The sequence below is a fragment of the Belonocnema kinseyi genome, chromosome 7 (assembly GCF_010883055.1).
Source record: "Belonocnema kinseyi isolate 2016_QV_RU_SX_M_011 chromosome 7, B_treatae_v1, whole genome shotgun sequence".
Lineage (NCBI taxonomy): Eukaryota > Metazoa > Arthropoda > Insecta > Hymenoptera > Cynipidae > Belonocnema > Belonocnema kinseyi.
The window spans coordinates 83,858,549-83,885,703 of record NC_046663.1 but is presented as its reverse complement, the minus strand read 5'-3'; the positions used below and the strand labels follow the sequence as shown (position 1 = coordinate 83,885,703).

The 27,155-nt window shown below is 32.1% G+C and overlaps 1 protein-coding gene across 1 annotated transcript in view; it reads left to right on the top strand.

Moving 5' to 3' along the window:
- The window catches only part of LOC117176535, an 806,951-nt gene that overhangs the window by 640,821 nt on the left and 138,975 nt on the right, over positions 1-27,155 (top strand). The window contains exons 9-11 of the mRNA XM_033366790.1: positions 59-306; positions 986-1,203; positions 2,130-2,268. Of these exons, the coding sequence (XP_033222681.1) occupies positions 59-306; positions 986-1,203; positions 2,130-2,268 (605 nt within the window). The remainder of the gene's footprint in view (positions 1-58; positions 307-985; positions 1,204-2,129; positions 2,269-27,155) is intronic.

The following is a 27,155-nucleotide window of genomic DNA, read 5'->3' as shown; positions in this document are numbered from 1 at the left end:
TATTTCGAATAATCGGCAAATTTGTCGAAAATTTACGAAATATTTCCACTTTTTGTAGGAAATCCCATACTTCCGAATGGTTTCGGAAAAATTTCCTACGAATTAGTAGGAAAAATTGCCGAAATTTTTTACAGTGTAGATGAGAAATCACGGGAAATCCCGCAATATCGTGTTTGTTTGGACTTAGATGACAACTGTGTGCGTCTAATTTTGAATGTGCACAGTTTGACGTTTCAGCATCGATGTGTACAGTTGGGCACGTGCAAAGATAAAGATGCTATGTGCAAAGTTGGCCGGTACTCGAATGTAATATGGAGCGCGCGGTACGGCGCGGCGGCTTGGAAGAGGCTTCGCGTCATGCTAGCGAATTCAAACGTGATACGCACGTGAGTATTAAAACAGACAGCGGGTAGACGGCAGGTGTAGTCGTTCCACATTCCAGTCTCGTGCGTCGACGATCGAGCCTTATTTGACAGTCAACTCGACTGTATGTATGCGTTTATGATTTATGTTCGGAACATGCGGATGTCCAAACGAATCACAATCAACACCGAAATCTTTAACGAACAAAGTTTAACGATATTCTCTTTCAAATGCCTTCCTTTTCAGTCCTTTTTTTCTCATTGAAATTCGCGATCAGTGCAACGAAATAAATTTATTTTGACATCGCATGTAGAGTATTAATATCCCGTTGCTGATCCAATCCGAGATCAAATATTAATCAGTGTAGAGTAATTTCTAGTGGATTTGACGCCGAGGCTGACTGTGAAAACCGCCTGTATTTGGGTAGCTCGTTTTTTTTGCAGTTTTCATTTCCCCTGTCCAAGCTTACAGGCAAATAGCTCAGCGACAATAATATTAATAGTACACAGACTTAAACTGGAGGTTAATAAAATCGGATGATCCCTTTGTCCATTCACTGACCTTATTTTGACCCGTAATTTCTGAGTAGTTTGGTTGACCTGCATTTTAATTTTAATTTCAGGAGTACGACAGCCTGATGACGGAATGGCAGACTGCTGGACGACGGCTAGCCCTCGAAATGTCAGAACTTAAAGAATGCACAAGCCTGTCCGGAAGTCTGACATCCCTCAGTCGACTCCTTACAGACCCCACATCACGAAGAACCGCCAGAGATGCCGACGAAGCAATGGTTTCCCTCGAGGAACGCGCTGTCCCACTCTTGCATGTGGACAATGTCAGGTGAGCTCAATTTTTAAGTCTTAAGAAGAAATTACATTCGAAACTCATTTCCTTATTCACGACGAGACAATTTGTCTCACAAGGAATCTTACTATCAAGAACATGATTTCATCAACAGGTGCATCCAATTTCCAACGCTTTCCAAATTCAGATTGGCTGCACCGGGAAATGACCGGTAAAATTTTTAAACCAGGGTTTTGCATTTGATTTTTTTGAAATTCTCTTCGTGATACGTATTTCAAACTATAAATTGTTTAATTTCGAAAGTTTGAAAATTTAAGTATCCCGGAAAAGGGAAAATAACCTATCATGAATTTGAAACTTTATTCAAAAACGTTAAACCATAAAAAACGTAAGTTATTAATTCAAACTTCCTAGAAAAGGACATCCTGGATACTCAATGTGAAACCTTACTTTGTCTACTCTCAAAGAAAGACTTTGTACGAACTAAAAAGTTCGCGAAACTCGAACGAGAGATCTTGACTGTGCTTATTGTTAGAGCTGGAATAAAAAGCAAGAAGTAAAAGTGGAGAGTTCTCGTTCCATTTAACCCTAAAGAATGGGTTCTGTCATTTTATGATATATGTAAATAAGAATAAGACCTTTTCACAGTCTATTTATGATCAGTCTACCTTGAACACAAACTACCCGTGTTTTTCATCAATGTCTTTTTTCAGATCCGAAATTCTCGTTTTCAATCGTGCCGATTAATTAAGGAGCTTATCATTATCCTCTTTCATTATGAGAACGAATTTTATTCACCTTCTCAGCTTAGTGCATTTTAATATTTGTTGATCAAATAAAAACAAAAAAGAACATTAATGGCTGTGAAAGTCTTTACTTTCATTCAGTTTTAAATCCAAAAGAAGCCTCAATTCTTGTATGTCTATTAAATTTTTTTTTAATATATATCATATTTTTTGTAGACTATCCCTGGAAAAGTCACAAAGATTATTAGAGGAATTAGGAACTGTGGCTTCGAGATTGGAAACGTCTTTTGAATCGCGACGAGCAACCATCAGAAATCTTGCGGTCCTGCGCAGCATTGAAGATCAAGCCCGAGAGGTTAGTGACAAAATTTTCTTTTTCCACATCCTTCATTTTTCCTAGAATTAGCGAAAAAGCTGAATAACTTCACATTTGACTGAAAACAGGGTTGCTACAGGTCAGGGAAAGAAGCGAATGTCAGGGAAAACCTGAAAGAGTAGCGGGCTTTTCGATAAAATGAATGAAATCATCATGCAAACGTATAATTTTATCATTTTTTCATGGAGAATTCACCATGTGGTTTAAAACTGTATTCTTTACGTGAAAATTTTATCATTTTGTTGAAAAATTTTAGTCCTATGTTGAAAATTGTATTATTTTGTTGAAAATTTTATTATTACGTTTAAAATTTTATTATGTTCTTGAGCATTCTATTATTTTGTTGAAAATTAAAGAATTTGGCGAAAAAGTCATTCTTTTCTTTAAAAAAAACTATTTGGTTGACATATAACTTTTTTTGTTGCAAATGGATATTTTTTGTTTAAAAATTAAACTATTTTGTAGATAATTCATCTTTTTAATATAAAAATAAATCTGTTATCCTAGAAATTTCACCTTTTTTGGGCTGAAAATCCAACTGTTTGGTTGAAAATTAATACATTTTGGCTGAGGATTCAATTATTTGGATGAAAAATCGTAATTTTTGTTCAATGTAACCGTTTTTGGGTCAGAATTAAAATATTTTTTGTTGAAATATCAACTATTTAATTTTTTATTGGAAATATGTTTTTTGGTAGAAACTTAGCTTAGTTGAAAGTGGAACTATCTTGTTAAAAATTCGTTTTTTTTTGGTTGATGATTCATCATTTTAGTTTAAACTGTATGTATTTTCTTGAAAATTTATCTTTTCTTGTAGACTAATAATCCCCTTGTTGAAAAACTCATTTTTTTGGTCGAAAATTCATTTTTTAAAAAATTTAATTATTTGGTTGAAAATTTGATTTTTATGGTTAGGAATGAATTTTTGCAACTGAAAATTTAACTATTCCATTTTTATATAGGTTCAATTAAATTAGCCTTTTTTGTCGAAGCATAATCATTTTGGTTAAAAATTCATTACTTTATTTTAAAATTGAACTATTTTTGTAAAAATGCTTTTTTTTGTTGATTAGTATTTTTAACTAAACATTTAAATATTCCATTTTTTTAAATGTATATCTTTCAGTTGAAAATTCGTCTTTTTTATATAAAGTTAGGCTTTATGGTATGGAATTCACCAGTTTGGTTGCAAATTTAATTATTTAGTTAAAAATTAATTCCGTTTGATGGAAAATAAAGTTTTTACATAAAATTTAACTATTCTGTTCCAAGTTGAATTTTTTTTCGTTATAAATTCGTATAATTTGTTCAAAATTCATTGTCATGGGTAGGAAATTAATTTTTTTTAATGAAAATTTCACTATTGGGTTCAAAATTAATATTTTTTTGTTGCAAATTTATCATTTTAATCAACAATTCATTTTATTGTTTTTAAATTCAACCATTTCGTTGGAAGTTAACTTTTTGGTTAAGGTAGTGGTCGTGCCAAACGTCAGATATCTAAAAAAATAGTTTTTTTTATGATTTTTAGAATCAAATTATTATAACTTATGACGTTGCTAATAAAAGCTTATTTTGTTTATGAAAATTGTTAAAATTCACAGCAACAAATAACATTTAATTTCAACCATGTTTTTTGCAATTGAATTTTTTCTGACCGTCGGTTCTTACCAAATTTTAAAAAACAATATGTATTTAAAAAAAATGACGGCTTATTTTTTCCGGGCTAGAACAGTTTTTTTTAAGCAAACATTTTTTAAACATATAATTATATTGTAAGATTATTTAGTTATTTTCAACATTCGAAACATTCAATAGAGTTGTAGAGAATGTTTTCCCGGAAGAAACAAGCCGTCATTTATTAAGATGCAATCATTTTTCAAAAAATTGGTAAGAAGTGACGGTCAGAAAAAATTCAATTGCAAAAAACATGGTTAAAATTTTTGTTTTTATTTTTGTTCTGAATTTTAACCTTTTTCACAAGAAAATAATGTTTTTTATTTGACATGACATCACTATAATATTTTGATTCTTAAAATCATAGAAAAACTATTTTTTACAGATACCTAAATTTTGTACGATAACTACCTTACTAATTCATATTTTTGGGTTCTGTAGAAGAAAAATTGAGGTTCTTGATTAAAAACCCGTTTCTAACTTTCTGGCGCCTACATTGGCCCACAGAAAGCTATAACCAGTTATTTGATCAGTTCCCTCAATTGATAACAGCCAGGGAAATTGATAAATTGGAAAATGAAAAGTCGGGGAATTTCGAAATTTGGACTTTGTACCACTCTTGAAATAGCTCTTTTTTGTGTATAAAGGTGTAAGTATTCTGAATGACATACACTGAACAATTCGTGGGAAAGCAAATCATTTTGCCTTATGTGAAACGACCGTGCCCTTGAACAAAAAGATCCTTCGCTTCGCGACGTGGGCTCATTATTCCACGTATGCACTTAGCTCCATACAGAGAGGCTCCCAACTTTCCTGGCGACGATAACTTTAGCAATGTACTATTTCATTTTCATTTCGTGTTCAATTACGAGTCGGCTTTTTCCTCTTAATCCGGATTGATAATAAAGCGCAAAGCCTTGAATTTGTCATCGTCGGAACGATTGATCCCGCGAGAAAGAGATTTTTCTAAACAGTTTAAATTTATTGTTCTTTCGACAAGGAGAATTTTACGGCTGCTTTGTCAGATTCTCATAAAATTTACATCTTGGCTTGTAATTACTTCGCTTTTATTGTGAGTAAAACATTGTTTCATTATTTAAAACAAATCATGATCGTGGAATGCCATAAAACCGCTACAGAATATTACACTGTCACGAATAAATATACTAGCGAAAGCTGATATGTGAATCAATCTTAGTGAAATTGGATTGTTTCTTTTAGAGAAATAGAATCTACCTTGTTTTGAAATAAAACGTTTTCTTATCATAAAGTGTAACAGATTTCATTTCTGTATAGAAACAATCTGATCTCAAATAGACAGATTCACATTCCGGCTTTCGCAGAAAGATTTAGTTGTGGCTGGAGTGATTTTATGGCATTCTATTGTAATAGATTGTAGATCAAAGTCTTAGAGGAGACTTGCCTAACTTGGTTCTTGATTATAGGAAAACAGGTTTATAATACCTGTTACGAGTCCTTATCAATACTAACCACCTAACCGTTTCATTATTATACTCATTGTACCAGTTCGTTAGTGCTAAAGGTGACATGTGCTTGACATGGTGTCCGTTTAACAATTTACTGTTACAATACTCATTCCGATAGACTCTGTTGTTTAATTTACGACATCTCATAAAATCTATAGTGACCTCACTTACATTTTTTGCTTTCAAGAATTTTTTCTTCAGAAAAAAATGATATTGTTCTGAATAATTCAGGGCCGTCGACGACTAATCACCTTGACAGTTTCTTGGCAGTTTCTTGGCATGACGAGACAATATTCTTCAAAACAAAGTATGTCTAAACTACAGAGTACAGACATGACTAAAGTTTCTCAGCGTTAACGTCTTGATTAATAACTCATTCAACCCGTAAACGTCAGAGGGTGTTTTTTCTCACTTAATAGTGTAATAATTTAATCAGAACATAAGTCATTTGTTAGCGCCTTGTGATCAGAGGTCGTTACCATAGACTTTCCATCGGAATATCATAGACATAGAGAGTTGTAACAACGGGATTTCTTGGTTGGCCCATTGGCGGGCAATAAAAGTCTCTATCCCTTGCTTAACGTACCGTTAAACTATCACTAAATGACACTGAGGACAAGTCGTTTGCCCGAGGTCTTTCCAATGCCTTCGTCTTGTACCTGTGTCTGTGCTTGTGCCTGTACTTACAGTTTGACTGCTTTTTCTCGTGGTACCGCTGAGCATCATAATCCACTCGTTCGCATCAATCTTGCGTCGCGGCCGGCAAGCGCTGATTTGACTCCGCCTTCCGTCAATCCGAATCCCAAGCTTTTCCGCGACGTAACCGAAGACCCATAACCTCGTTCTGCCCCTTGCCTTAAGCGACCTTTCGTGGTGTCGACCTCCTTTATATCGAACCACGTCATTGACCTCAACCTTTCAGATCTTCGAGATGCAACTTTGTCCAAGGCGGCTCTTTCAGGACTAACCTCTGATTCACCATTGGTCAAATGTCATTTTAAAGTCATCTAAACACTAGGATGGTTCAAAAACATCCACTTTTTAAAAATTACAATGCACCTTGATATTTCTTTCTCGCAGATACAAGGGATTTTGAATTAAGAACTCTGACTTCATCTTGATTTCCTCTATAGCTTTAGATGATATTTAAATCACAATAATCTCAATATGTGACATGATAAATAAACAAAATACATTTTTTGCCGTCAATATTGTCAATAGAGTCCTGTTCCTCCTTGTTATTATTATTTTTTTTAAGTGTATATATTCTGTAATAGTCCTCAACTAGCAGAATTTAAACGGAGAAGAGAGTTTACCTCAGTTATCACTATTTAAACTTCTTCCTTACTGCATACGTTTAAAAGTTGTTTTTCTAATACATAACAATCCCACGAACCAAACCAACAACTTTCTTAATCTTAAGATTTTTACATTTTTTATTTTTAAAAAACCTATAGCCAGCGCTATCACTGTATACTTTTTTCATGCTTTAGAAAAAAAATACCAAAGAGCAGCGTACTTTTTTTAAGGTGATTTTTTTCAACCACCCTATTAATAAACCTTCAATAAGGTTTAAAGTATTTTGATTTTCTTGAATTTTGAGAGTAGACTCGATTTCCAGTATTTCAAGATATTTCAGGAGAATCAAATCGATTTTTTTTTAATTTTATGAAATTCTATACGGTTCCAATTGATTTTAAGAGGTTTTAAGGAATTTGAAGAGATTTCAAAGAATATTAAAGGATTTCAAAGGGTTTCAAGTTATTTCAATTTTAAGGAGTTGGATTAGTTTTTAAACTATTTCATGTGATTCCAAGGTATTTCAAGAGATTTCAACCGAAATTAAACCAAATAATCCACAATATTGTTTAAAGTTACTATCCAAGTGTGTGTAAAAAATGCAGCTACTCAAAATAGTAAATTGGCTCTTTGTGGGAATTTTAATTTAAAATGATTTTTTGGGATTTCAGACTATTATAAGGTTTTTCAAGCGACTTCAAGGGCTTTCAAGAGATTCAAATGATTCAAGGGATTTTAAAAATATTTCAAAGATTTTAAGGGATTTCAAAATATTTCTTAGGATTTTAAATATTGCAAAATATTTTTTAAAAATACGAAATAATTTCAAGTGATTTAAAAATCTGATGTGATCGAATTGTAAAGGATTTCATGGAATTTTAAGGCTTATTGTGGAATTTTAAATATTATATATTATTTCAATACATTTAAAATATTTCCACCTAATTTAAAGAAATTCAAAATTTTTAAGGAATTTTATTGAATTCCAAAATATTTTAACGAATTTAAAATGATTTTAAAGAATTTAAATTTATTTGGAAAGGTTCAATGGATTTCGAAATTTTAGTGGGGATACCGAAGGATTTCATAGAAATCCAAAGATTTCAAAGGATTAAAAAAGAATATTTAAAAATTCAAAAGATTTCAACCTATTTCTCAATATTTTATGTATTTCCAGGATTTCAGCATATGAGTAATCTGGTATTAAAAGTTAATAGAATTGTAAAAAATAAATAATCTTTCATTTATTATTTACCATTTAAGGTTAAAGTCTCAGTAAACGTGACGATCCCAATCACCGTGAAACTTGGTTATAATTCAAATACAGGGTTGAAAAATATATGAAGAGTAACATTTAATGATAAAACTAATTTATTTATAGCAATTCAGTAGTATTAAATGGAATATAAATTCATTCAAATTAAGTAAAAAGCAAACAAATTGTGTCGCTATTGCTCGGACCTTTACCTTATCATAATTTACATTTTTTCAGGATTTAGCTTGGATGACAAAATTAAGATAAATCCTACAGGATTTTCGATGAAAAATATTTGAAAATCCTACATTGCTCTTTCTTATTGAAAATCATGTCCTTCACTTGAATCGAACACAAAATTCGCTCGATCCGAACGCGAACAGACAGGGTCGCATGAACAATTTCTATTTTTTAGCGCATAACGCAACCTGATGCAACTAATGCTCTGACTGCGGCCCTCATTCTGTTTGTCACGCTTAACTAAAAATATAGCCTCTTTTTCGGCCCCGCGGCTCCTCCTATAACGCAAATGCCGAAGCTGAAATTGTAGGAACGACTTAAACACAGTGGAATTCCCAGCGTAAAAAGAGCTTCGTCTAACACATTTTCAATTATTTTCTTCTTTAAAACTATCTAACAAAAAGAGGAAATTCACATATATTTTATCTTTATAGACCAGCTTCGTTTTATTCCCATGCCGGTAGATGCAACCACACTATAAGCAAGGAATTCCATTATTGCTCACTTCAAATCTGCATCAGTGCTTTATTGAAATAAAAAAACGTCCTCTGTGGGAGTAACGCACTAACGCTTATTTTAATCCAAATGGAAATCTTGCGGCCATACCCATTATCCAACTCTTCTAAGAAGGTAACTCTTCCAAGAAACACGTTTGATGCATTTCTATAATAGCACCATCACTCGGTCATGCATCCTTCAATAATTTACAACAAATTGAGCGATTAGACATCGATTAGATCGACATTCACAAATTGCGTGAAAGCCGTATTGATGAAAAAGAACATTCTTTTACTACATCTACAAGTGTACCGAGCTAATACATTCTATTCAAAAAAATCTGCCTCGGCTCGGATATGAACCAGGAACTCCACCGTTCGCGAGGAGAGTATTGACAAATCATGAATAGTCTTAACTTCGAAATTTGCATGACTTAAAAATTTTAAAAGTCGGACGTTAACGTCTTTAAATGATAACGAAACCTCCGAAAAATTAACTGGAAACTAATATTAGTTAAATCCAAAACTGTAAATTAAAAAAATTGTAATCTTTTTTGCCTTCAGCTTGAATCATGCAACATTAAATTATTGCAAACTGGAATCGTTTAAAATTAAACAACCTCTAATTGAATGCATTTAAAATAGAATAATCTTATATCGAAACTCTTTGATAGTGATTTCATTTCATTTTTAAATCTGTCAAAATTGTATCGTTTGAAAATAATTACATTTTATATTTGAAAAAAAAATTAAAACTTGTGCTTTTTTAAATAATTCAGGATTAAATTTGTCTGTCTTTTTAATTCTTTTATATTATCTTGTAGTCCTTGGAATTCAGGGAATCCTCAGAATTCAGAAATTTATACGAATTCAAGGAATACTGATGATAAAGGAAATTTTTTTGAATTCAAGAAATGTCAAGGGTTTCAAAATAATGCAAGGAATTTATGGAATCTAAATGAATTCAAGGAATTCAAAACATTCCAAAGAAGTTAAAAGAATACGAAAGGATTTGAAGGAGTTAAAAAGCATTTTTGGATGAAAATTACATCCATGCTTCTCCAATTATTTTTTAAAGTAATTAAACCGTCATATTTAAAATCGGAATCATAGTAATCTGGTTTTCTAATAGTATAATATTAATTAACAATGCAACGTTTACCACGTACGTATAATATAGTGAGAACAGTATAGTGTGCTACTATTGTCCTGTACTATTGTATCTGACTTTTTTCACATTTATGTCATTCCACAGTAGGACCGAATCGCTGAAGGCTGGCCAAAAGTATAAAGTGGGCCAAATTATGTTACTCGGGGCTTTTTTGGTTCGCTGAATATGAATTCGATATAAAAAATGTAGAAAACAAAATGGCGGATCCAATATGGCGGAAGAGTACGCTAAATAAATTAGGGGTTGTTTTTGGGGGTTGTGGAATAGTATTGTGGAGTTGGAAACATAATATGTGCATTTGCAAAGGTGGCGCTTGTGACTATTTTTTATTTGAAAATTAGAGTCTTTTAAAGGTGACTTGGGCGACTATTTTCAATTAAAAAATGTGATGGCTGTTTTACATGCACACACTTTGGAATTGTTTCCTTAAAAGTGATAGGGTTGAATTTGAGAGGTTGCTCAATATTATTGATAGGTTTAGAACATAACCTGGGGTTTTAGGAAGGTGAACCGGGGCTTCTGTTTCAGTTTAAAAATTTTGTGGCTGTTTCACATGGAAACACTTTGGAATTATTTCGTTAACTTGGATAAACCCGAATGACGTAAAGTTTACGACTCGCGCTCACTCAAGGGAAATTTCAGTGTGCGCCAAAGGTTGAAGACTTCCACGTTCTAGGCTTAATTTATCAGATCTTGGAAAATATTGATACCAATTGTTTTAGTAGTTTTTCATTGAATATTAAGTGAAACATTTCATATCAAAATAAAAAAATAAACATTTGTTCTAAAAAAAAATTATCTTATGCTATTCATCACATTATAGCGCCAGGATATAAGAGGGGAAAAGAGGTAGAAAGCAAAGCATAGAGAAGGTGAGAAGAATCCCAGAACTGAGAACAGAGATTGTATTTAGTCAAGAAGCTGTATACGTCGTCGGACGATCCTTTTGCGTCCCGTTCTCACGTGTTTCGCGCGCCTCTGCACGGTGCACGTGCACGTGACACGTACGGGAGCATCCGCGGCGATCGCGTGAATAATTGATGCTAGATAACAAGCCTGGTAAAGACTATAATAGAAACCCTCCTTTTCGATTAGATATAATATTCAATTTTATTATCAAAGGCGATTAAAAATGAAATAGATGTCAGTAGTTCACTAAATTATGACTTAGTAAGAAGATTACTTGATTTTTAACAATCCAATTCCAAGAGATATTCACAAATTAGTAATTACCATATTTTGTTTGTGACAATTAAATCTTCTAAGAAAATAATAATAAATAATTTGAGAATATTATATTTTGATACAAGTGCGGAAAGTTGGCATTTTCACACGAGTGTGACGTTTTCTGTACGAGGGGAGAATCGAAGGGGAGTTTCGGGCGAGCCAGAGGTGAGCTGGAGGCGAGCTGTAAACGAGCCGAAAATTACTTGAAAATAAGTCTGTTTTCGGAATTCTCTTGCCGTAATTTGACGGTTCTGAAATTTAAAGGCAATCACAATCAGTGAAGTGGCTTGTGACTTCATTGATTTTCGTGAATTCTATGAATTCAGAAGGCATCAGTTGCTTTCAAGAGATTTCGGGGGACTTCAGTTTGAAAGTAGATAGAAGTATGAAAACGTTTATAAATTATTTAAATCTTTGTTTTATGTATGCAGAAATTATTAAAGGTACCAGTTTTTAGATTAAAGCCCTGGTGGAAATATTTTTTTATCATAAAATGCAATAAATGAAGAAAAAGTAACATAATTTGAAAATTGTAATTTTTTTTTTAAATATCCTGATAATAATAACAAAATTTAGTTTCTATTCGACTTTTTCATTGTGTGCCCATTATCATTTAAAGTATCCAAAAATTTCCGGGAATTTTCCGAAATTTATGATAATTTATGGTCAATTATGTTAGTTTATAGCAACTTGTTGCTGCAAGTTGGTCCAATCTGTCAAACAATCTATCAACGCGATAAACTGACCCTTTGATCATTTGTATTTACTTCCTACGTACATTTTTACTGCCTAGAAAGTGAAAAGTAGAACTTTTTCACCACTTCATAGTCTTTGAAAAGGTCTGAAATTATGCGTGCATCATAAAAAATATTTCATTTAAAAAATCGATCTCGAAGGTTTGTTATTTGAATTTAGGGGACTCAAAATTCTAAATTTACATATGTTTTAATGTATAACTGTTATTAAAACTGTAGAAGTTATAAATATTTCAATTATGACTATTTAAAATTCGAAACCCATATTCAAAGATATTACATCATTTTGAATTAGGAAACGCTTTAAATTAGAAGATCCAAAGATAGAGTACTTTGAAATTACATCTCTCTAAAATCAGAAACGTTGAAATTGGAATACTAGCAACTCGAAATCGCAGGAATTCAGAATACTTTCAAACCCGGAACTTGCACATCCTAATTTGTAGATGATTAAAATTAGCTTTCTTATTAGAACCTCGAGTTTAAAAACCAGTTATAAAAATATCTTCAAACAAATTTTTAATTATGCAACAAAAAATTGTTAAAGTCAAATGGTTCATTACAAAAAGCCGCAAACATTAATGACTTGTTACGAGTCAAGGCAATTTATAATCATAAAAATAAACATGTCACAAACAACTGTCTAGGATTAGCCAGTGAAATTAAGACCTACACCCACTCGGGTCTTCATTTTTTCGAATTTTAATTAGACTCAAAGAAGGTTAGACAATATTTAATGGGCTATAATGAACATACGTCAGTCGTGTGTCACTAAAATAAAATATAAACAACAAAAAATGCATCCCGTTATCGGACGGAAATGTCTTTTCAATTGCCTAGGCTGATTATTTTGTGTCCATGAAAACTTGTGGTACAGCTCAATTCCGAGCATGGCACTTGGCTCCTTTCTTGCGTCAAGTCGTTAAGTTCTGAATGGGTAAGCGGCTTCCTTCACGCACAAAGCATTCCTCGGTAATTAGATACGTGATGCGTTCCACGTGAGTTCAACTTACGCTCGCACGCGTTAGCGAATCGTCTGCAAGTGTGGATCGAAACCTCTGATGCAAAGCCTGCATCTAGGCGAGCAGTTCTCATATATAACTTCATCTCTGCACCTGAGTGCAAATCTCACTCAGGTTATTGAAACTTTCTTAGGAAATCGTGTCTCGGAACTGGAACACACCAGACACTTGATAATTGTATTTCATTCAAGCTCTCTAAATTTTTCTTCCGCGTCAGTTTAATTATATTCTATAATAGGCTAATGACACCAATAGTAGGCCTGCCCTCTGATTCTCGCGTACAGGGATTCTCGCGTTCGCTCATTTGATCAATGTAAAAAGAGAAAAATAATTGAATTGCTTTCAATATTCGTATTGCTCAATATGAACCAGTTATAGTTCATTATATTTTAGTACATTTTAACTCCGCTTCTGTTTTCAAAATTAAATTTTATTTTAAAGCATGGCGCAAAGTTGGTATCCAATATTTTTTCTGGATAATATACACAGAGATTTATTAACATTATAAATTTGTAATTGACACGTACCAGAGGAAAGAGTTTAATAATTTTCGAGACACTTACAATATATTTTAATAGGTAAAATGAGATTATGTAAAATCTCTATAGAATGCAGATAAATGTCATGTTGTTCCAACTTGATAATCGCTTCTCATACATAGCTTTGAATATGATCATAACCGTGAGTGGTCCACTACTGATTTCTTTGCTCTATTTCAGTAAAAATAATATTCTCAGAATATTATTTGGTAATCAAATTTCCAACCCTCTGATCAATTCTTTCTGAAGGGCTTGGGTAGAGGGGGTAAAGCAAACAGGTAGATGGCGATCAAATCGGCACTGCCTTTTCCAAGCACTATAGTATACATATAGATTGTAAGAGTTATATAAACTTAGCAAATTCATCCCGTTATAAATTTATTTCAAAGAACGGCTTGCACAGTGCCCTGCTCTGTTTTACATACATTTACATCCAATACATCTTGAAGATACAAGTAGGTCACTTGACAATTGTTTAATTGTTCGACTCCTCTTCCTTTCACGGTAGGAAACGAATGAGCAAAAACCGATATCAATGCACGATTTGTGCCAATTCTTGCAACTTTAATTCAGTTCTTTTCTTCACTTTTGCCGACCCTTACATAATAAAAAAAATAAAGAGTTTGTTTAACTAAGACTGTAGAGCCTTTAAGCATCTCGTAGAATGCAAATCAAAATTCAATTAAAACTTGAAAACAAAAATAATACTTTCTGTTTGAAATATTCAAGCTAGACCAGGAAACCGGAAATACTGAGAAATGACTGAAAATTCTTCAATTATAATTTTAAAGAATCTATCTAATAATTTCAAGTGTTGCTTATCACATGCAATTATATACATTTTGAACCAGGTAGTTTCAAATCTCAATGAAAATATGTAAAAAAAATTTATTTTCGCAAGTTTAATTCTAAAATCTTATTTTTAAACAACTTTGTTTAATTCGATTTTAGTTATTTTTCTAAACTATAGTCACTTATTGTACGTCTACATATGCGAATATTTTAGAATTATTAATTTCAAAGACTTGTTAACAAATTTGGAATTTAAATTCTCAGGCATCAAATTGAATTATTTTGAACTGAAAATGTTTATAAAATATTTCAAATTGAAACAAGCGAAAAAAAGTGAAAATACAATACGCAAAATTGTATTATTTAAAAAAAATAAAGTAAATGAAACGAATAATTTCAAATTAGAAACCTTCAAAACTAAATTAAAATCCTCAGGCGACAAATCCTATAAGCGGTTATAGAATCCGAGGCCTCAATTGTGAACGTAATTTTCATAAGTTTAGAATTTTAGTTCTTTTTTCAAGCATTCAACTCAGAAGGCTTACAGTATTATCGATTCTATAGAAGTCTGTCAAATTTGAATGTTTAATTTTCTGTAGAATTGGTTCGTATTAGGTTGGTCAATATTTTTAAATTCTTGTTCGAGTACATGCAAATATAAAATGTTCACTTTTATGTTTGAATCGAAAAATTGTAATGACCGAAGCTACCTTGAGCTTCAACTGTTCTAAACTAAAATACATTTAGTTTAACTTAAATTGCGCTAGCTGTAATTGCGAAAGTTATTTCACGGCCAATAATTGAGAATCATTACACCTTTTAATGATAAATTATAAGGAAATTTCTAAAAACAACAAGAATAAACAACGCCTATTTCGTTGTCATTAATTTCTTTTCACTCAAATTTGGCTTATTCGCTTAATAACTTCTAATGACGTTTCTTGTTATCCGAAACTCTCCAGGACATTTTCTAAGAAACGACAAGGTTCATTAATAACTGATCGTGCTCGCGCTTTGTCGTCGATGAGCCGTGCGGAAGAAAATAAAAAAAAAATGTGCAGAGAAAATAATGACAAAAGAGCCTCGAGCGAATCTCGTTGTGCATTCCGTTGTAACGCGTTCCACTTATTTAGCAGGTTTTACGAATGGCCAATCGCGATCGGTGATCACGATCATGGAGTCTCTTGGACTCTATACCTCTTTTGAGGATCGAACCAAGCCGCCGTGCATGTAGATCACGAAAATAAATCCTGTATTACTTCTTATCCCTCGGCAGATATAGTTTCAGAAGAAAGAATAATAAATAAAGGAAATAAGGAAAGAAAAAAATATGGAAAAAATTAGTGTAAGATCGCACCGGTCCAATTAATTGCCACATTCGTGCGTCCTGCGCTGGCATTCTCTGAAGAATTTTCAATGAGATCGATTAGATAAGAGGAAGGTAGTGATCGATAAGCTTGTTGAGGGTGATCCTCGATAAGCAAAAGTGCTACAATGTTGGATTACTTTTCCAAGAAAATAAAAAGAGGAATATAGCTGAGAATTTATCTGGCCATTCATGTTGTGGGGATTATAATTATGGCATTCCAAACAGATGCATGAGAAACTGCAATACGTTAAAGTAAATATGAGTTTATGAGGAGATAACATCAGCAAAATATTGTAATTAAACATATTTAATGGCGTATGGAAGAGACAAACTAATCGTAATTCAGAAGCAACTTTTAGTTTCAAACAAGTTATTAAATGCAGGAATTTATTTCTCTATTAGATATTAAATAGATTTTTTAATCACAGATGAAAAAAAAATCATTTTGTTCTTCATTTTCGTTTGTACACTTAAAACCGAAATTTCTTTAAAAGCAGCAATTTCATAGAGCTATTCTTTTAACCTTCCCATCTGAATGTTACAGTTTATAAGAAAATAGATATAAATCGTTTTAACTCAACTTTCCACTAAGTAGGGTTTATTGCTATAATATAGTAAACCTCGTTTTATGAAGCGCAAGATTAGATAATGAGTATAATAATAATAATTTTAAAACGATCTATCATTCATAAAAGGGAAATAGTATTTTTTAATAAGTGGAGTAAAAAAATCAGTAGTGAAACGGAAACTGTCCTCGGAAATGACGTCGTAATCCACATCGGAAACTATTATACTACTTTCTTTGCTATCCCAATTTGTGGCTTTGTACCCTACGTAGTTCACAACGTCGGAATTTTAAATAGGATGTAATGGTTGTATAATTACTAATTTAAACGATAATCGATGGAGGTTTCGTTGTTGGCAAATAAGGTCTGCTCAGTGAGTCTAATGATGTCTGCCATTGGCAGAAACTTCAGACAGTGCCGCACGTGCTAAACAACGTTGAAACCTCGCATTCACTGGACATTAAACTTGTAATGATAGGAGAGACGCCGATTTTACAGGATATTAGAGAGATCGTTAGTGCGAACGTACTTATTTCATGGCGAGAGGCGCATGTCAATTGTAATACCAGATCAATTCGTATTATCAGAAATCTCAATAATATTCTAAACAACTAAAATTGCCAATAATTCCCGGATAAAAATCAAATTTTTAATTTCCGCGAAAGTGAAAATGAAACAAGATATATAAATAATACATATAAGATTGAAGTGTTTCTTCCCTAAAATACGCGAAATCCGTTTTCAATTTCATAAATCATTCAAGGAATAGAAAAATGTATAGAAAAAGGAAATGAATTTTTAATGCAACAGACTTTCGAATCGCGATGAAGCGGCCTCTTTCTATCAGATAACAGAAGCACCAAGTGCAGGCAACGAGGGCGAGCAACCTCTTCGTACCTACGGGCAGTGTTGCTTTGGATATAAAGCACTTTATTATACAGATCAGAGTTTTGGTTACCCGATCCTCTGGAAAAGAATGATGCCGAACGATTTCTCTTTTATGATCTCCAGAAATGAAAAATTATTAACCTGCTGAATCTTTCTGGTGACCTCTTTAAGGGTATGAACCGCGTCGTTACTTAACGGTGAGAGATATATTCACACTATAATCTTATCAAATCTTTCCAGGGCACAGTTTAACAAATTTTTGACTGTCTTCAAATAAACGTTCAATGTATACTTTTAAATATTATTTCATTCTCAGCTGGTACACTTATTAGCATATAATAAAGTAATACAGTAATATAATACTTATAAATTAAAAATTCGACTTCTTAGAATGATCGTGGGTGAAATCGAATAATCAGCATGTGCAAATATTTTAAAAATACAACAGCTGCTGTATAATGTACAGAGAGTTGATAATGAAGTTAGATAAGCAATAAAATGCTCATACATTCAGAAATGCATTGAAATGCAGAAGCAGAGTCCTTTTGACCTCCCATCCCCTGCTAAGGCTTTACAATATAGTAATGACTGTAATAATTAATCTACGATACTAAGACTTTTGTTACACCCTTTTTGTGCAAGAAGTATCGTACAGCGCCTTGGGGCCTGCCAGATGCGCTCAAGCCCTCTATCATTAATTTACTCCCTCCCTCTATTGTCGCAGAACATTAATAATTTTTCATTGTAAGGCTATTCATGTAAATGACTTCCTTGCTAAGATGATTTTTTTATTAGCACGCCTTACGTCACTACTTATAGTACCATTAATTTAATTGGAATCATTATTTGATGAAGTTCACCTTTAGATGGTCAAGCTTTTACTATGAATATGAAGAAATTATAGGGCACTTAAGAGAAGTTTAATTAATAACTTTTGATATCTGTTTTATGCAATGTTATTAATACAACGTATCTCGACGATATATTTTTGAATAATCTTATTATAAATGAAACTTTACCTCGATAACAATGTGAAATTGAACTTTTTAATTTATTTTTCATTTGTATCCAGACATTTGTAACAAACATCTCAAACATAGAAAATCCGGAAATTTACATGTGGAAATTATAAGATTCTATCTCGGAAGTCCGAATGACAAGGTTGCAGATTTCAAAAAGGCAACGTCATCTAATTACGTGAAGGTGATTTTGAAATTTTAGACCCCCTTCCCCCACTACTCTAAGGATTCCCAAGATTTTTATGGTTACAAAATATTTCAGCGAATGGCGTATTTAAAATAATTACTGAGTACTTTCTTTAAACTCTTGAAATGATTTCAAATCATTTAAAATCCGATAAATTTTTCGTAATCCTTTGTAATAGTTTCAAATACCCTAACAAATCTTTTGAAATTGCTTGAGATCTCATGAAATCCTTTAAAAACTTTGGGAACCTCGTTGAAATCCATAAGATTATTGTTTAAAAGTAATTGCTATTTTTTATTTATTAAGTGACAAATATATAATCTTACATAATAAGGAGAATGCGGGTTTTTAAAAATCATAAGAATCCTTAAAATATAAGCAGGGGGTCTGCAATTTCAAAAAACACCCATACGCAACTGTTGAACGTTCCCTTTTGATATATCATTTTAGCTAAAATTAAAATTCTGAACGGTCCAAAGAGAGTTGAAAACGTTCATGGAGACACGAGTTGCCTTTTTGAATGCAAATATTATTCTCTGAGCCTTAAAGTTCCCTCTTTCCTTGAATTACTTCCTGAACTTTTTACGTAAAACTGGCTGATTTTATCAGTTTCCGGCCAATGAATTCGCTTTAAGGTCCAATATGACCCGAAAGTATCTTGTACCCTTCCGCAGGGTCAAACTAGCCCTTCTTGAAAGCGATAAAAGCCTACCTATAAGGCGTTATGACGCCAAAGTGGTTCCCGCTTGCTGATTTGCATGAGCGTTAGTTCATACAACAATGGTATCGGACCAGCCAAGTAACAATAAGTTCCCTACAGTAAATGCCAGTTCTTAGAACAAAACAGAAGGAAAATTCTCAAATGTTTTTATGAAGTGTAAACACGTCTGAAGAGTAAATAATTTAAACTTATTCATTCTAAGATGAATGGCAATTTGCAAGCTTCCAGATTTAATTTGAAGTCAGCAGCTTGAAAACCCGCATCCTCCTCCTCATCCTTCTCTTCCTCCTCATCCTCCTCATCATCCTTTTACCAAGTCTTATAAAAACCCGATAAATTATAGAATTTTTTCCACTTTCAAGATTCTCCTGGCCCACTGTTCTATTTCCCTTTTTATTGTGTAATATTTTATAATACGTAAGTCCACTAACTATAAATCTTTTAAATCTTACGAAATCCTCTGAAATCCGTGGATATACTTTGGAATTATTCTCTTTAAATCTGTTCGAATCTTTAAAATCACATTAAAATCCAACGTTATCTTTGAAAATACGTGAAAATAGTTCTTTATCACATACAACTTTCTTAAATCCTTTGAAATTCCGTAAGTTATTTTGAAACCTTTTTAAATCCTTTGAAACCTATGAAAATCCTTGAAATCGCTCGAAATCTTCAAAATACCATAAAATCCTTTATAATCCCTTATAATTTCATGAAATATTTTAAAAGCTTACTATATTCCTTGAAATTTTGGATATCCTTTTATGATTCATTGGAATCTTTCGAATCCGTGGCAATCTTTCCAAATCTTTTGAAATCTCTTAATAGTAGATTTTTAGCTAGGCAGTAAAATTGAACTTTATACGAGGATGCAGAATTTAACGTCTAAACCGAAGAAGATGACGATAAAACGGCATCCGAGTATAAAACAACTTTACTGCTGTGGTGCATACGATACTTTATCTGCAATAGGCAGAATAAGAGCTCTTTTTCCGGAAAACGGCGCTTGATTGTACCACGTAAGCACGCGCGTGGGGTGACGTTATAAGTCCAAAATCCACTTCCTAGTTTAACGCTGTTTTTAAATGAATTCTTCTCACATTTTTTTTTTTACTTTTCTTTCGCTTCTCACTCACTTCTTCCTCCTTGCTGTTGTCACTTTGCGTGCCGCTCGTCGCAGTACAATAAAGTGCTATTTTACTGCCGCTCCACAGGCAGATAAAGTGCGCTTTTTCTGCCTTTTTCAGATGCAGTATATTCATATCCATTAACATCTATTAAAAGTCATTAAACTTCTCACGAAAGCCTCTTAAATCTGAAGATATAATTTGGAATCTTTTGAAATCTCTTGAAATCCTTTGAAATCTCGTGAAATAATCGAAAACACTATATACCTCTTATAATCTGTTAAGATCCTTTGATATCTTTGAAAATCATTTGAGATTCCCTGCGAACCTAAAGTAAATTACAAAAATAAATCATTTTAATTTTTAGGTAACGTTGATTAATTCTCGACATTTTGCAAAACTTGAAGTGTTCTTTAGTCTAGTCTAGAGTACGTCATACCCATAATCATGTGAAAAGTCCCACACCTTTTGAACTGTGTCCTTCAAAACGTGATTTATGGGCCGAAAATAAAATTTCAATACGATCCTTCTTGGTCCTTCCATAGTGATAAGTGGTAACATAAATTTATTTTATGGACAAACCATAATTCATGAACATACAGATTCACATCTCATATACATATATATTAATATTTGTCAGGTTTAAGTTCAGTTCAGTTTTTTAGTCTCTGAAAAATGAAAAAATTTTACTACAAGAGGAGAATTCTTCAATAGATTACCATCCCAGGCTTTAGGCTTTTTGCTGTTCCTCTATGTTTATAATTACAAACGCTTTCTCCTTGAAACTCTTTCAAAGAAAAAAAGATTTTATTTGTTATAATTTTTTTCATTTTCAATATTAAAAATTGAAACGAAACAATTTGAAATACTCACAATGGACACAGAACTCAACATTTTTCTATTTTTATCGACAGTATGTAATTTGATAATTGACTAATTTATTAAGTTTCTATCTAATATTCTTCAACTTAAAATCATTTTATTGTTAGACCTTTTAAATTTGAAAATATACAGTATTTTATACAGTTTTTACTTTTTTGCTATTAAGAAAAATTTGGACGGCGTTACTTATTAATTTACCTTCGTATACTTAAAATTAAATTATATCAATGAAACTGTATTATCATCAGAAAATAACCGTAATTCTTAACGTCTTTGCAGATTATATGGAACTATGAATTGCATTTTGTTTACTTACATTTTTTCTGAAAAAGATATTCTCCTTCGATTTTTTCAGAAATTTTTTTTTATTAAAATATATGTTATATGGTTATAATGATATTTTCGGCAAATTTTGTGGTAAAATTTAACTGAATAGAAAAGTCAATTTTTTCAAAAAGGGCCTGATAGGTTAATTTCAATTTAATCTTCAATTATTCGTACGATGTCAAAGAACTGGGCGATCCATGACTCATCCCGAAGCAGGTGTGAGGACGAGTCGTGGACTGTCCAAAGAACTGCAATGAAAAACAAAATCTCATATGTGCAAAAAACTTTCAGCTAAAATCAGTTTCACCGCACATTGCAAAGTTTTTCAGATAAACTTGGAAACAGGTCTTTTTTGCATTAACATTCTTCACTTTATATAAGTGTAAGGTTGTTTTATACATAAAAGAAAAATGCAACCCTATCTAAGCTTGGAAATAAATAAAATTTTGTTAGGGCGGATTTAATGAGCAAAGAAATTAAATATGTATATCCCGTTTATTAAAAATATTTCAGGCTTGAGTCATGGGAATTTTAATTTTCATCTATCACGTTGCGCTCGTTCGAATAAATCGTGCTAGATTTTGTAACGATGATTGTGAAATGGCGTGAGTTGGCTGAACAAGAGGCATACTAATCTGCTGCTATAAAATAATCTACGACTCTCCTACTTTGCACTACCGTAAAATGGCGACTCTTAGCCCACACGATTAAATGATGTTTTATTGAAGCTTGTATCAAGATTCAGATCAGTAAAACAATTTATGATACGAGAAAATTGTATGAAATGGTTATAAACTGACCAATTAAATCATAAATGCTCTAAGTACTTAATGAATCTGACTCATTAACATCCCACTATTAATCGAATTCCGCTCTCTATCATTTTATCTAATTTCTATAGTATTTAACTCAACACACAATTTGATTGATTTTTAAGTTACCGTCACGTGATCACGAACGCATTCAATTATTTTATAAAATATAAAAATACAATTTATTTTGGATGTCAGGTTTTTTGGCCAGTGTTTGACATCAAAATGATAAAAATACAATTTTTGAAAAGAGTCAATAGAAAGTAGGAATGGATGATATTGAGTGTCGCATTCATGCAATCAGAACGAAACCAAAGATTAATGGGATTAACCGCGTACAGGTGAGTCACTGAGGCATTCGCGGTTTCGCGGTAACTTTTTCTAAAAATCAACTTTCAGTAAGAGGTCGAAGTCGAGATTAAGAATTCTTAATGTCATTGAGATTGAATTATCAAAGAAGGGTAATTTATTGCATCATTGGGAGTGATTACTTTTGTAATTAATTTAATAGGTATCATCAGTAATCGATTTAGAGTAGTTAGGAAGTATAGTTTAGTATTACTGTGCAAGAGACATTGAGTGATTAATTTATATACTAGAACAAATTGTTGTTGAATTAGTCGTGAGAAAAAGAAAAGGCCGGGAAATGAGAGTCACTAACATCACCATTTCTGATTTATCATTATTTGATTTGCAATTTAAAATTGAAAGTGCTAATTGTTGAATAATTATCAGTGCTTCTTTTTCAAACTGTCCAATGTTTATCGCCCTAAATTTAAAAAGTGTTCAATTTTGAATAAACTCGGTTCGAAATGTTCAATTTGAATTATTTTTCTGCTTGAAAAACTCGATATAAAAATTATTTCATTTTGATGGCTTCAAATCTGTACAATACTGAACAATTCAGCTTAAAATTGTTCAATTTTGAATCCTGAAGTTTAAATATTTAAATGCTTCAAATTGATCACGGTTCCTCAAGAGTTGAAGATACATTCAACCCTTAAAATTAAACATTGTTTTCGTTTTTTCGGCATTTTAGTTGAAAATTCATCTCTTTATTGGAAAATGTGAATACTTTATTGAAAACTCGTTTGTTAAAAATGAATTTTTTTCAATGAAAATTTGTCTTATTTATTTAAATTTCATCTTTGGGTTTTAAAAGTTAATTATTTTATAAAACTCGACTTTTAGCCTAGAAACTCAACTCTTTTGTTGAAATTTCATCTCATTCTGTAGAAAATTAATCTTATTGGTTGAAAATTCAACTAAATTTTGTTGAAAATGCAGTATATTTCGATTTATAATTTTAGGATTTCAAAACATTTTGTATTGAATTCAAAATGGAACATACAATAATTTTACTAAAAAGAATTTGTTTTCCTAGTATTTCCCCATTTTTGCGAAATTACACCCTTTTGCCCGGCTTTAGACCATTTCGAGCTGTAAAATCTGTGTTACTGTTCACTGGGAATTCCATTTAGGCATCTTTCATTCAAGTCGTTCCTAGAATTTCAGCATCGGCGGTTTCGTAATGAGAGGAGCCGCAGGGACGCCAAAAGCTTGAAAAAAAACGTGTGGGCCGCATTTGGCGCATAAAATTCATCAGGTTGCGTCATGCGTCCAAATCTAACATAAATTATGCGAGCGAATGTTGTATTCGTTTTAAGTAAAGGCCATGTAGAACAATGTCCAAATTCACACTTAAATGTGATTTCCAGTGTATGTTACTTCGAACGATGAACTCTTCTATCTGAATAAAAACTTGTACTTGCTGCAGATTTGATCTTTGGCAGTGATATTTATGTAACAGGTTATCACAGTGACATTAGAATTTGATATATACCAGGTATAATCAATGCATCCTACTCGATGTTTAAAGGTATTTATGATATATACCTTAGAGTCGACTGGCTATCGCAAAACGTTTGTACACTTATGTATACGACTGTGGTGTAAATATTTGTATGATACACGCTATCTTAACACCATCTCGACGGACGTTTACAAGTATAATCTAGGTTTGATATCGTGCCGAGCAAAATGGTTCTGCCATGGAATAAGATCGTTTTAAACTTTGAATACCGTGTGAGAGAAAAAAGCCCTAAAGGCATTCTTTTCCATTCTATAATCTCAAGCTTTCTTGCTTCCAAAAAATCCAGTTTTAGACAATATGCACCTTGTAATATAGTCTTAAAAAATGATCAGGAGTCTGTTTTCTTCTGTCGTGTTTGCAAAAATTAAACAAATTTCTACTCAAATTGATTATATTATTAGGATAAAGGGTTTTTTTTGTTGTTGTCAGCAAGTGTTCTGAAAGTGTTTAAGGGATATACAATAAGAAATTGTAATTAGCTTATGCGTGAGTATACCAATGTTTTTGTATTCCTCGTAAAATCAAGCGGAAGTAAGAATCAGCTGGTAACGTGCTTAGAGCTTCTTCTAGCTCGACTGAGGAGCTTCGAAGTCGCGAATTCGACTCTTAGTCCTACAGATGCGTGTTTGAAATTTTACTGTTTAAAAAAGCCCTTATTTGTAACACAATTAATACTTATGGGGGGTAAAAGTTCCATTACTGATGTCAGAAAATTCTACTTCAGAATTTGTCTTTAAATTATCGAATAATTACATTGAATTTCTAACTTAAATTCTAATTAAAATATAAATTAAAAGAATTTTGTGATTTTTTAGAAAGAAATCACAGCAGTATGTTATTTTGGCTAGAGATTAAACCAATTTTGTAATTCTTTCGCCAGAACGGATATTGGAATCGAAAATTTGTAAAAACCTAAACACTTTACAAAAATACATTGATCTTTCAAACTAAAAATTCTCCTGATAAAACAATTGAAATTATCTGTTTTTCAATTACTATTGTAAATATAACAGTAAAGAGATAACATTTGAAAGAATCTAAATTCTTATACAGAAATAGATATATGATCCTCTCAAATTTTAAATGTATTTTAATCAATGGTGGCCGTAGGTCAGGGAAAACCTGGATGTCAGTAAGAGTCGGAGAATTTGATTGGTCCAAGAAAGTCAGGGATTTAAAATGTCCATTTCTCTTTTTTCAGTTGCTTCCTCCTGAAGATTATATTTCTAGTTGAAGTTTTTTTTTATTTTATTACAAATTCGAAAATCTTATTAAAAATTCAAGTGTTTTGGTATAAAATTAACATTTTTGCTGAAAAACTAAATTTTTGTGTTGAAAATTCAACTGAAATCTTTTTTGGTTAAAAATTGAACTATTTTTTTTTGAAAACTCGTCTATTTGATTTAAAAATTCATCTCTTTTGGTTAAAAATAATTCCTTTTTAGGTAAAAAATACTCTTTGGTTGAAAATTAATCTTCTTTCGTCGAGGATGCAACAATTTTAATTTATAATATGTCTGTTTTGGTTGATCTTAACTGCTTGTTATTCAAAATTAATTTTTTGTTCCGTTATGTAATAATACGTTATTAGTTGGGAATTCATCTTTTTCGTCAAAATTTCATTTTTTGTACTAAACAGTTAACTATTCCAGTTGAAGAGTCATAATTTCAGATGAAAATTAATCTGTGGTTGAAAATTGAACTCTTTCATTGAAAATTTGTTTTTTATTGAAAATTATTACATTTAAAAAAATTTTTTAAATCAACTTATATTTTTCTTGAGAATTCATCTTTTTACTGAAAATTGCACTCTCTATGGTTAAGGTTTTATCTTTCTTTGCTTGAAAATTCGTCTGTTTGGAAAGAAAAATCGTCCTTTTTCATTGAAAATTCAAATTTTGTTGTTGAGAATTTAACTTTTTGTCACGAAAATGTCACCGTTTTTGGTTGTCGTTTAATATTTTTTGTTTGAAATGTAAACTATTTCGTGACAAAATTAATATTTTTGGTAGGAAATTTATGTTTTATGGTAGGAAATTCATATTTTTTGCAAATATTTACAAAAAAGATAATCTTATTTAATTACAGAAGTAAGACTAAGTGCATAGATCTTTGAGAATATAAATCACCAATAAATGAGGCTAAATGCAGAAAGAGTGAAGACAAAAAAATTGCAGAGACGTTTTCTCGACTGAGGTCATTAAATTCTCTGCGTAAGACCTCATTTTATGAGAAAATCACTGAAATTGCCACGACCCTAATTACGCCTGATTATCTCGCTTATCTTCGATTAATCGGTCGCGAGTATCGATAGAGCATTTTATTTCCAGAGTGCTCACAAGTACCTTGATCTGATGGGTTATGCGTGCAAACTGCAAAGTTTCATATAGTATAGTCTCGAGTAATGATGAAAAGGCGACATACAGGCTGCTGCTTTCGCGACAAGTAAAACAGGTTGTTCTCGGATGTTACATGCGCACGTCACCTGCCCCTGGTCCAGAAATTCTTTCAGGGGTCTCGCAACTCTTATCCACTTTACTCATCTCCAATCAACTTTACATCCTCAGTCAATGAATAATTTCCCCCTTTAATGTTCTCGCTAAATTTACTACTCGCATACAAAACGGCCAGGTAAAATAAACTGATTATTTATGGAAATTAAATTTAAGTTTCAATATCATTTCTTTCTGTCGCACAGGAATTTTAATAAATAAAAGACTCATTTTCATTTTCATTAAGTTGACAACTCAACCGATTGAGGGTAAATATAATTCTGACTTCAAGTTGCTTCAAAGTACTTTAAGTTGCTTCAGAATAATACAAGTATCTTCTAAGTACGTCAGATTGTCTAAAAGTTCTTCCGACTGTGACAAAGAACCTCACGATACGTCTAAGTACTCCGAAATACTTCAAAGTGTCATATGTTACTTCTAAGTACTAAAAGCTACTCATAAGTACTAAATTTTACTTCTAAATACATCAAATTGCTTAAGCGTACGTCAAGTAACTGCTAAGCACTAAGCGTGGGCCACGCTGCTTGGCGTTACTTCAAAGTATTTCAAATTGCTTCTAAGTACTTCAGATTGTTACAAAGTACAAGTACGTAAACTTTGACCTTTGCCTCCATCCTTTTA